The sequence below is a fragment of the Protopterus annectens genome, chromosome 2.part2 (assembly GCF_019279795.1).
Source record: "Protopterus annectens isolate FY-2018-M chromosome 2.part2, PAN1.0, whole genome shotgun sequence".
NCBI classification, from domain to species: Eukaryota; Metazoa; Chordata; order Ceratodontiformes; family Protopteridae; genus Protopterus; species Protopterus annectens.
In genome coordinates, this window is record NC_056730.1 from 322,057,996 (window position 1) to 322,070,223 (window position 12,228).

At 44.7% G+C, this 12,228-nt stretch overlaps 1 protein-coding gene across 1 annotated transcript in view; it reads left to right on the forward strand.

Moving 5' to 3' along the window:
• Positions 1-12,228, forward strand: part of PAM (peptidylglycine alpha-amidating monooxygenase) — a 2,584,515-nt gene that overhangs the window by 2,510,406 nt on the left and 61,881 nt on the right. The window contains exon 28 of the mRNA XM_044063879.1: positions 2,583-2,636. Coding sequence (XP_043919814.1) covers positions 2,583-2,636 — 54 coding nt within the window. The remainder of the gene's footprint in view (positions 1-2,582; positions 2,637-12,228) is intronic.

Sequence of the window (12,228 nt, forward strand, 5' to 3'; positions counted from 1 at the left end):
CCGCTCCACCGTGGGACCTTAATATGGTATTAGGTGCTTTGACCTCTTCCCCCTTCGAACCGGCAGCAACTTGTGATTTGAAATTTCTTTCTTGGAAGACTGCTTTACTGGTTGCAATTACATCAGCCAGAAGAGTTTCGGAACTTCAAGCCCTATGTGTCAAACCACCGTACCTGGTTTTTCACAAGGATAGGGTATCCCTCAGACCGAATCCATCCTTTGTTCCTAAGGTTTGTTCTAGTTTTTGTCTGCAACAGTCATTAGAACTCCCAGTTTTCTTCCCAAAGTACTCAGAGTGGAATACATCTTCCACACATTGGATGTTCACAGACAATTGCGCTTCTATTTAGATAGGACGCACCAAACACGGAAAACAGATCAGTTGTTTGTGTCCTTTTCGGACAATAAATTGGGCAAAGCCGTCACAAAAGTCACTATTGCCAAGTGGATCAGAGACTGTATCAGTCATATTTACTTCATTTCTAATAAAGAGCTTACAACTACAGTGAAAGCTCATTCTACAAGGGCTATGGTTACTTCGGCAGCCTTTCATTCTAAGCTGGTCATTAGTGACATTTGTGCTGCGGCTACATGGTCTTCTCCTCACACCTTCATTTCTCATTACAAATTGGACGTGGCATCTCGGGGGCAAGCTTCCTTCGGTTCCACAGTTCTCAGGAGTGTTTTCCAGTGAGCCACCCAGGAATCAGGTGCTAGGGAAGCTGTCCCATCAGTACAGAATGTAGGCGAGATAGGATCACATAACATCTTTTAGTTATGTACTTACCATAACTTTAAATGTTTGGGATCCATCTATTCCTAATAACCCACCCTCCTTCCCCCTGCCTTGGAGATCAGAAGAGACCGGATGGTTCGAGTTCAGCCATTTCATCTTGAAACATCTGGCAATGTTATATCAACAGTCTATGTGTGTGTGCATGTGTGCGGACAAACAAGATCTGGGGAAGCAGTGGTGGTGCATCCTGGGATGTAGGATAGCTCAGCCAATAAGAGACTTCGTTCTATAGCATAGCGTGCCGAGTCGGAGCCGAGGATCAGCTCCGAACCCATCAGTACAGAATGTAGGCGAGATGGATCCCAAACATCTAAAGTTATGGTAAGTACATAACTAAAAGTTAGCTTCATAGCATAAAGGCGAAGAGCCCAGATTACAGCCCAGATTTTATGGGATTTATTAGCAGTCTTTGGGAAGAAGGAGCTGATATAAAGGCAGGAGAAAATTGAAGTGACTAAGCATGATCACTTCTCCAATTGTTGGAGGGGAGGGTATCATGTTCAGGAATGCATGCTATGTTTGAACTCCTCATTGGAGACTGGAAGCCAATAGAGGCATTTATGTCAAAGAGGTGGGGCATCTTTAAACTTGCATGATTTGTAGAAGTGACAGTCACGTACAGGACACTGCAAACCAAAACTCAGAAGGTGTAATAGGGCATGCAAGGGGTGCACCAGTAGGACTAAATCAGAGGAAAAGGGGATGACCCACCTCTAATGATAATAGTACTCTTGGTGCCTAGTTCTTTCCCCAGGATAATCAAAAGGATTATAGTTTTTTTCCCGATGGAATAAATGGGTTAATGGAGCAACTAAACTGATGGGAGGCCTTGATAGTGAAATGTGGGGCAAGAGCAAAAAACAAACAAAAAAAAAACTGCCCAGCTTAACTGCACTTTTGGAAGTTGTACTTTGAAGTCATCTCATCTGGTGCAACCTGGCTTCAGTAAGTCCTTGCATAAAGATTTTTTTATACCTCTGTAGTTAATGTACATCAGAACATACCTTCAACTATAAATTGCCATGTCAGTAATAGGGTTGAGAATTGTGAACTGAAATGGATTATCAGGATGCAAGCCCACAAGGGTAAAGGTTTGAACAACAAGATTTGTATCAAGCCTGTTCTTAAGAATAGACCTTTAGCTAAATGAAATATATTTGCATTGTTTTACATCTTTTTAATGTTTGTGGTATTGTACTTGTCTGTTTATATGTTGAATTAATGAGGTTATTTATGTATTCAACTGTTTCCATATGACACTGTTTTGGAATGTATAATGTATTTTATATGATTTTCTTTACAGTTTTTCATAGTTGTTTAAGGTGCTATATGCCTTTTAATGAATTTCATTCATCAATTGAAAGAGAATTTTTATTGGTTGATATTATTTTAAAATGAAGGGTGTAACTATGTGAATTTGTCTGATGAAGCAGTCATTGTGAACTGTGAAAGTGCTAACATTAAACATTTATGTGTTGGATTATATGCCTTCTTATTGCCGTGGTTTGGTTCATTTTGCTTTTTGCTACATTTCGACAGTGCTGTGTGTTGCAGCTCTGAGTGGAGAACCGATCCTGTTCCTGGTTGCTGTTGCTGTTTGGTTTTATTTGATAAATTGCTATTATTTTCATGTAGTCGAAGCTGCCAGAAAGATGTATTATGTTTTAATGCGTAGTGAACTTCTTTTGTGTTACCACATGCATGTTTGCTTTGGGAGCATGTTTTCATATTGTTTCTATAACTGATACTGATATGAAAATCATTTTAATATTCTGTTTTTTTTAAGATATTGACAGCAAACTGGATTCTTCCTCTGCAGGAATCTTAGGAAAACTTCGAGGTACGTTCATTTCAGTCTGTAAATCAAAATGTGCCAAAAGCATTACTGCAGTTGTTATAAACATAGTTCATAAAGTAGATGAAACACCTGTCCTCACTGTATAAAGGTTTATCAACCAACCGCAACACTGACAACCCTTGCTCTATAGCAGCCTGTTTATTCGACAGTTGGTGAGGGATGGTGGAGTGGATACAGTGTCCAAACAATAGCTGTTTTGTCTTAGAGGAGAATGAAAGGTTATGCACTACAGCACAGCCCTCTATGTATGGACAAAGGAAAGTGGGACTTGCAAGCAGTTACAGCATGTGTGGAAATGGCATGCCTGTGGATCCCCAGGAAACATGTACTGAAACATGTTTGTGCTATCCATGCTGTTTTACTGCACACCCTTCCTTCAAATGTAAGTACCCTCCTTCATTCTTTGCTAGGATTGATGCCCCCTTACCCATCCAGGCACCTTCTTTGAGTGGAAAGGGGCTTAGAAACTAGATTTTAACTTAAGTAAAATTGGCAGTGTGGAACAATGGTAGTAATGAGGCAAGGACCATGTGAGTACTTAGGAGACATGAAGTTAGAAGTCAGACATGATCTGGGAAATTCATGATTGATTAAGTAAGTAAGTAAAGTAGACTGGAAAAGGGTTGCTTACCGAAGTTACACATTAAAAATTGGCATTTTTAAACCTTCAATCTTTTTAACGTTTAAAAGAGTGACACGTTGAACTTTTCAGATACAAAAATACATGTTACCCTGCAGAAAAGTGTAGCTTAAGGGGTAGTCAGTCTCAGCTTGAAGGAGATGATGTTGCCTTTCCTCATTTATGGTTTCCTAAAGGCAGTTTCGTACACAAAATCTAGCAACATCTGGTTAGGAGTTTGCTTACAGGCATAACCTCCTTAGGGTAAAGTTGTATGTTTATTAAGTTCGGCTCTACGGAATTTTTTTCATTTGCATACTGTCATGTTTTCTGTGGGTAAAATCAGATGATTAGTAAATCTTGCTATGCATAATGATTTATGTAACAGTAGACATGTTATTTGCTTCACTATATCGTAGAAGATAAAAAGATAAAAAAATTTCTGCTTTCAAAGATGGCTTAAAATGATTGTTATCTGTAGTATGAAAATAATAGTCAGAACACACTCCACTAGGGCAACTTCCACATCTACAGCTTTCCTCAGGGGAGTCCCTTCCAGGGACATCCTGAAAGCTGCTACCTGGAGTTCTGTACACACTTTCAACAAACATTACCACCTGCCTATCTTTTCCAAATCCAGAGCTGGTTTTGCAACAGCAGTCCTGCAAGGCATACTAGCCAGCCCCAACTCTTCTTGACTTTCTCCACCCTTCTTCAGCTTTGGGAATCTACCCAAGTGTGATGACTGCAACAGTGAAACATGAAGAACATAGTACAGTTGTGTACACTTACCATCTGCTAGCTTTGGTAGATATTCCAGACTCCCTTGCCAAAGCATTGCTGTCCTCACTTCTGGCTGTCTCATCCCAGGTCACTAGACACTCTAGCAAGTGTAGTTACGATGCTGCTGAATCCTCTGCCAGGTCAGCAGCATCAGCATCAGGTCTAGATTACCATCTCGAATGGTAAAAATATCGAATGCTCACATGAGCGAAACGGTACCAAAACAAACTTGCTATTGTGGGAGCTGTGCCCTCCACACCCCCCCTGCTAAATATATATTCCAACTCCGAGTTTGCACTACAGTGAGGAAAGGGCAAAAATTCCATTCCTCACTGTACCAGGACCCCAAAAAAAACAAGTTTGTTTATGTACCTTTTCGCTCATGTGAGCATTTGATATTTTTACCATTCAAGATGGTAATATAGACCCTCAGCATCTGCCTTATGCAGATACTCCTGGCTTCACCTACAACCCTTGCCAGATGACTTCAGGGCAAAGCTCACTGATGCCCCTCTGGACAATGCTGCATTTTTTGGCTGTAAGGTGGCAGACCACTTTAAATCTCTGCAACAGAAAGGTAAAGAAATGCAGGATCTTAAACATTTACTGTTCTCACCAATTCCCAAGTTTCATATAAATTATCCTTCCAAAACCCAGTTTATTAGGAAGCATTCCCAACCTGCTCCTCCTTCAAGGCATCATAAGCCCACAAGGAAACAACTTCCTCCACCTAGAACAAACCCTCCCTCTAGAATGAGCACTCCCTTTCAAGACAGGGCAGGTAGCATCTGACTACCTGCGAGTCTTGCCTCCCCCTCCTTCTGTTAGATCAGGGTACTATAGAGACAGTCCTCTCCTCTGCAGAAGGAAGAGGTTTTTATTCAAGGCTCTTCCTTGTCCCCAGGAAGAACGGACCATGGAGACCCATTCTAGACCTCTCCTATCTCAACCTCTTTCTAAAGGTCCCTACCTTCAAAATGCTAACCCTGCCAGCCCTTTTTCCTCTTATTATCCCACAAGGATTCCTGGCTACATTAGATATAAAGGATGCTTATCTCCACATCCCAATCAGACCCTCCCACAGGAAATATTTAAGATTCTTGGTGGGCTCTTCTCACTTGCAGTTCTCTGGCTTGCCCTTTGTACTCTACACCGTACCCAGAGTCTTTACCAAATGCTTGGCACCTGTGGTGGCTTACTGCAGGACAAAGGGAATACAGATATTCCCCTACCTGGACGACATGCTGATCCAGGCTGCCAGCCAAGAAATACTCCAAGAGGACATCCAGTTTGTGATAACCCTACTACAGTCACTGGGATTTCAGATAAATCTACCAAAATCTCATCTTCAACCATCAGAGGACACTGTGTCCTCGGGTGCAGGATCCGCTCAGATGTCATGGAGGCATACCTACCCCCTGCAAAAGTGAGCTCCTTGACAGAATATCTTCTCCTGGAACTTCACTCTACAGAGTTGACTGCAAGGCAGTACCTCAAGCTTCTGGGCTACATGGCAGCCACCATACCCATGCTTCCTTTAGCAAGGCTACACATGAGGAAAATGCAGTGGTACCTTTGCTCAGTCTGGAAGCAACACAAACAGCCCCTGGAGCACATTGTGCCCCTTCTACCTTGCCTGAAAAAGGAAATACTGTGGTGGTTGGCTCATGTAAAATGCAACACAGACCTTCCTCTCCAATCACCGCAACCCACTCAGGTCACGCACACAGACGCCTCAGACCTGGGATGGGGAGCCACCCTCGGACACCAACAGATGCAGGGCCTGTGACCAAATCACCTCAAATCAGAACACATCAATGCCAGAGAGATGAGGGCAGTCCTTCTAGCCCTCCAGGCATTTCAACCTTTCTTACAGCAGGGGACACCTGATATACACAGACAACACCACTGTACTTTGGCATATCAAAAAGCAGGAAGGGACCAAGTCCTACCTGCTCTGCAGGCTAGCCCTTTTGGTCTGGGAATTGGCTACCTCACAGTTACTCTCCCTGCAGGTGACCTACATTCCCTCTCTCCACAACAGACAGGCAGATTATTTGAGCAGAACCACCACAAACAACCACAAATGGATGCTGCACAGAGATGTCTTCCTTAATCTGGTCCACAGGTGGGGTGTACCTCAAATAGACCTGTTTGCCTTCACCATCAACAGGCAACATCCTGGCTTTTGCACCAGAACACCGGAACCACAGGCACTGGCAACAGATGCCTTCTCAATTTCATGGAAAGGGAAATATCTATATGCATTTCCCCCCTTCCCACTCATTCAGGAGGTCCTGCTGAAAATTCAGCAGGACAATCCAAAAGTCTTGCAGGTGACTCCCTACTGGCCCAGACAGCATTGGTTCCCCTTACTCCTACACTTGTCCAAGGGCAATCACCACAAGTTACCCCCCAGAGTAGACTGTCTCACACTGCACAAGGGGTCACTAATTCGTCCACAGTGGCAGATTCTGCACCTTACCCTGTGGCTGATAGGATTCTGATCCCATTTAGACACATTTACAGTGAGGACATGCTGAATGTCCTGCAGGAGGCCAGGAAACCAAATACTAGAAAATCATACTTCTCTAAGTGGAAACGATTCACTATATGGTGTCATAAAAGACAGTTGGATCCGCTTCTCAGTGAACCCCCTCTAGTGGTGTCTTATTTGTGTGAGCTACTGCAGACTGGAGTGGCTTATTCATCCATCAAAGCCCATCTGTCTGCTATTTCAGCTTGCCTGCCTCTGAATCCCGTATTAGTATCCATACTCCCTTGCAAACTCTTCCTCAAAGGGGTGCTGCACCTTAGGCCCCCCAGGAAATCCACCCACCCCCACCTTGGGACCTCAGCTACGTAATTGAGAAGCTTATGCTACCTCCCTTTGAGCCAGAAGACAAAGCCACATTAAAGCATTGTACCTGGAAAACTGTTCTATTAGTGGCCCTAACCTCAGCCAAGATAGTGTCTGAACTCCAAGCCCTTATGGCTACTCCTCCCTTCTTTGTTTTCCACAAGGACAGGGTTACCCTCAGGACAAATCTGTCCTTCATGCCCAGGGTAGTCAATGACCTGTCCCTCAATCAGGCCATACATTTACCCTTTTTTTTCCCCAAACCCACAAGGAGAAAGTAAGAGAGTGTTGCATTCTGTGGATGTTCACAGGCAAATCAGATTGTACCTGCACAAAACCAAGTATGTCAAACAAGCTGACCAACTTGTTGTATCCTTTCACCCCAGAGCTCTAGAGAAGGCAGTGACCAAGCAGACGATTTCTACTTGGATCTCCAAGACCATTACCTTCTGCTATCAATTCCATGGCAAGTCCCTCCAGGGTACAGTTAAAGCTCATTCCACAAGAGCAATGGCATCTTCAGGAGCCTTCTTCAAGGGTCTGGATACCTCTTCTGTCCTGGAAGCTGCTATTTGGTCCTCAGTCCACACCTTCACCAAGCATTACAAACGTGACCTCATTTCCAGATCCAGGGCAGGGTTCACCAGGGCTATCCTTCATAGATTCCTGGAGACTGCCTCTAGACCACCACCCCAACCTCAGTGAGCTTTGGCAATCACCCATGTACAGAATACTGCAACATGGGAATAGAAGGACATTGAAAAGTTGTGTAAAATCTCACCATAGCCATAGATGTCCTTCTCTTCCATGTTGCAGTATTTCTTCCCACCCTCATTCCCCACTTGTTAGCTAATTACTTCCCTTTCTGGATGGAAATGATATGGCATTGCCCTTACAAGACTGGCTCCAGCTGGGGCTTCTGATGTTCTTCATGATTCACTGTTGCAGTCATCACACTTGGATTATCTGCCTGCAGGTAGCCCTCAGTCCGCCCGAATACCAGAGACTTAGTATTTCTGCATCAGTTGCTGTTGCTCCAGAACTGACGGCGGGTCGTCAGGGGTATAAAAACAGGTAGCTGATGTCATTACATCAGTCTTTCTTGCTGAGGAGCCCAAAGCAGAAGCAATTTGCATGAGTGTCGGTCAGCTGCTACCTGAGTTTTCGTTTCCGAATTGAATTATCCTGAAGTCTTCTAAAGCTAAGTACCTCGTTGGGGACCCTTTTTTCTTGCTCTAACCGATGTCAGAAAAAGTTAACAATTGTCTTGCCTGTGGAAAGCAAATGCCACACCGTGATTTCCATTCTTACTGCATTACCTGTTTAAGCCCAGACCACGACGTACCTCGCTGTCGGTTTTGTGCCTTGTTCAACACCCGAACTATTCATTGTCGGGCCATTTTTGTTGCTAAATACTTTCGTTCTCCATTGCATATTCCAAAATGGCTTTGGTAAGCCATCCGACTACTGATCTTCTGAAAAAATGTAAGGATAAAGACAGAGACAGACCACACAGGTCCAAAGCTGCCGGCGATGCTTCCGTTAAGCTAATCGCCAGTCTGCTGGAATTCAGTGAGGCACTTTTGCAGCTCCTGATGCTCGCGTCATTGGATTCACAGGCCTCTACCAAGACCCATCCAAAGTCGGTATGCCACATGATTCTTCTTTGAATATGGAACCTGTGGATGTCTCTACCTTGGATGGGTCCGGAGCCGCTGAGCAGACATCAGGTTCTGAGGAAGTTCTTCGCACTAATGATGCTCGACACAAACCGACGACTTCTTTCACATCTTCAGCTTTGTCTAAAACTACCAAATTTCTTAGGCCAAGTGTATGTGCTACACCTAAAAAAACAATGACCAAAGTGCATGCATCTGCTCCCTCGCCACAACATCAAATGCTTAAAATGGCAGAAGACCTTATTATGCTGATTAGGGGTAGTCAGCCTTCCCCTGCTAAGAGAAAGAGAGACCTGTCCCCCAGCAGCTTCAACAGACCAAGAGTCCGACAACTCTGAGGTATCTGATTATGAAGACTTACCCTTATCTGCTTATGAGGATTCAGATGCAGAGGAACCCATTCCCTCGGCTTATCCTCCAGAGGATTTTTCTTTTGGTGAAACCTTGCATACTTTAAGAGAGCATTTCCACTGGGAATGCCATGACTATCCTCAGTCCAAAAAGAGACTCAGAGAATTTCTAGATTTGCCACAACATAGACATTTAGCAATACCCCCAGTCCTGGATGTTATGGAATCCAGTTTAACTCCTGATATTTTACCCCCTGCTCCTAGGAAACCGGGCAGGTATTACAGAGTACCTGACATTCACAAATTCTGTTTCAGAAATCCTACTGCTGATCCAGAGGTCATCTCCCAGGGGCCTAAAGGTATCAAAGCAACCACAGCTAAGGATCCCACCCCGTCGGACAGGGATTCTAGAGCTTTGGACAGATGGGGTAAGAAAGTATATACGTCTGCAGCTCTCACCATTAGGGCCTTGAATTGTCAGTTTCACATGCTGAAATGCCAACAACATATTATGGAACTTATTAAACAAAAAATAGCTACCTTTACAGACTGTGCAGAAAATAAAGAATTGCATGAGCTTATGCATTCCACAAGCCAGGTCAGCAAGCATACATTGCAGTTTGGCTTTTACGCCCTAGAAGCATCTTGCAGGGCAGCAGTCACTGGTTCTGTACTGAGAAGGCATGCTTGGCTTAAGGAGCAGACCTTGCCAGACCATGTCAAATCAAAGTTATTAGACGCTCCTTTGAACAAAGACAAGCTGTTTGGCACCATTGCAGAAGAGGTCCTTAAAAAGATGGAAGAAAAAAAGCTAAATCTATGCAGATAGTCAAAGAATTCCTGCAAGTACAGCCTCCTAGATTCAGTAGGCATTGCCCCTCAAACCCCCTAGACTACAGACTCAAGGGATACAGAAATCTAAGCAGTGGAGAGCCTCTACCTCTAAAGCATGGAATGCTAAACCACCCCTTTATGGAAAGAATTCCCAATGACTTTTCTACTCCACTCCCCACCGCTGTCTAACTGCTTGTGCCCCTAGGAGGAAAACTTGCCCTTCATGCAGAAAACTGGATTTCCATCACCAAAGACTGGTGGGTCCTCAACATTGTATCCCAGGGGTACAAATTTTACTTCCACTCACTGCCAACCCCAAAAGGGTGTCCCATGCCTTCTTCCAAACCAGTAGGCAGAGGCACAAAACCAAGTTCAGTCCCTGCTGTCTATTAGGGCAATTCAGCCTGTTCCTGCAGAACAGATAGGTCAAGGCTTCTATTCCAGGCATTTCCTGGTACCCAGAAAAAAGGGCACTTGGCACCCAATCCTAGATCTTTTGATTCTCAACACCTTCCTGGTGGTACCAAAATTCAAAATGCTCACCCTGCAGCAGCTTCTACCTATTCTAGCCAAAGATGCCTGGTTAGTCACCCTAGACTTAAAAGAAGCCTATCTGCACATCCCTATAAGGGAGTCATGCAGGAAATATCTACGCTTCAGGGCAGGATCTATGCATTATCAGTTCTCTGCACTTCCCTTTGGCTTACTCACTGCTCCCAGAGTATTCACAAAATGCCTGGCTCCAGCTATTGCTTACTGCAGACAGGGAAATATTCAAATTTACCCGTACTTGGATGTCTGCCTGATTCAGGCAGACAGGAAATGCTGTTGCAGCACCTGACATTTGTAAAAAAAACTTCTAACGTCCCTGGGGTACACCATCAATGAAAAGAAATCAAAACTAATCTCCAGCCAACATATTGTATTCCTGGGAGCAAGCTTGGACACAGCATCCCAGATGGCATTCCTCACTCCAGAAAAACAAGCTTTTCTGTCAGAATATTTTACTCAAATGGCCACCAGAACCCATCTATCCGCAAGGAAAATCCTGCAGGCCCTAGGGTTCATGGCCTTATATATCCTGCAAATCCCATATGCCAGACTGCATATGAGGAAACTTCAGTGGTACTAAAAAGTCTTTGGTGCCAACATTCTCAGGACCTGGAAATTGTCATTCCTATAAAACCCTGTCTAAGGGCAGAGTTTCTTTAGTGGGCAGCAGCATGCAACCACAACAAGGGACTGCTCTCTACTCAACACCATGCCACCCAGACCCTAACCACAGACACATCAGACTATGCCTGGGGGGCACACATGGATGGCAAGTGCATTCAGGGCCACTGGAGCCCAAGTCAAATTAATTTACACATCAACCAAAAAGAGATGCTAGCTGTGCAGCATGCTCTGACAGCTTTCAGATCCCTACTCTCACTAGAACACCTGCTAATAAAAACAGACAACACCACAGTTATATGGTACATCAACAAGCAGGAGCAAACCTACTCTTACCCACTATGTAGGCTAGCCATGGCCCTGTGGAACACGGCCTTGGACATGCATGTCCATCTGCAAGCTCATTTCCTGCGAGGCAAACAAAACTCACTGGCAGACGACTTAAGCAGAAATCTCCTAGACCTGCACGAGTGGCAACTAGAGGCCAGTACTTTCAACCTTCTTATTCAGAAATGGGGGACCCCAGAGGTGGATCTCTTTGCCTCCCCTTGCAATCACCAGCTCAGCAGATTCTGCACCAGGACAGTTCCCAGCAGGGCCTGGAAAGTGGATGCCCTATCCTTCCAGTGGGTAAATCTCTCAATCTATGCCCCCCCGCCCCTTATCTCAAGAGTTTTGCTCAAGATAATACAGGACAGACCAAGGACAATTCTGATTGCCCTGGACTGGCTATGCCAGCACTGGTACCCACTCCTGCACAGCCTGTCACCGGTGCCACCATGGCACCTACACCAGTACCCAACTCTGCTCTCTCAGCAGGAGGGACAGATCTTGCATCCACAGCTGCAAACCCTAAATCTTGCAGCATGGCTTATTCCTTGAACTCTTCCCCAGTAACCAGCCTGAGCAAACAGGTCCTGGACATAATCCTTGATGCCAGAAGACCCAGCACAAGGAAATCTTATGCTGATAAGTGGAAAAGGTACTGCTCCTGGATTCAGTCTAAAGGAGAGGACACAACTCTGCCCTCCCTGCCTCTAATCCTGGATTACTTAGCAGATCTGCTCCACAGAGGCCTATACTTCTCCTTCATTAAGATCCATGCCTCTGCCATTTCAGCTCATTGCAGCACTGAGCCACCTCTCTTCTCTCACCCTCTTATCAGACAGTTCCTGAGAGGGGCAAACAACTTAAGGCCACCTAGAAGAGCACCCACCCCTGCTTGGGACCTTAACTTTGTACTGGAAAAGCTCACGCTACCCCCCTTTGAGCCTGC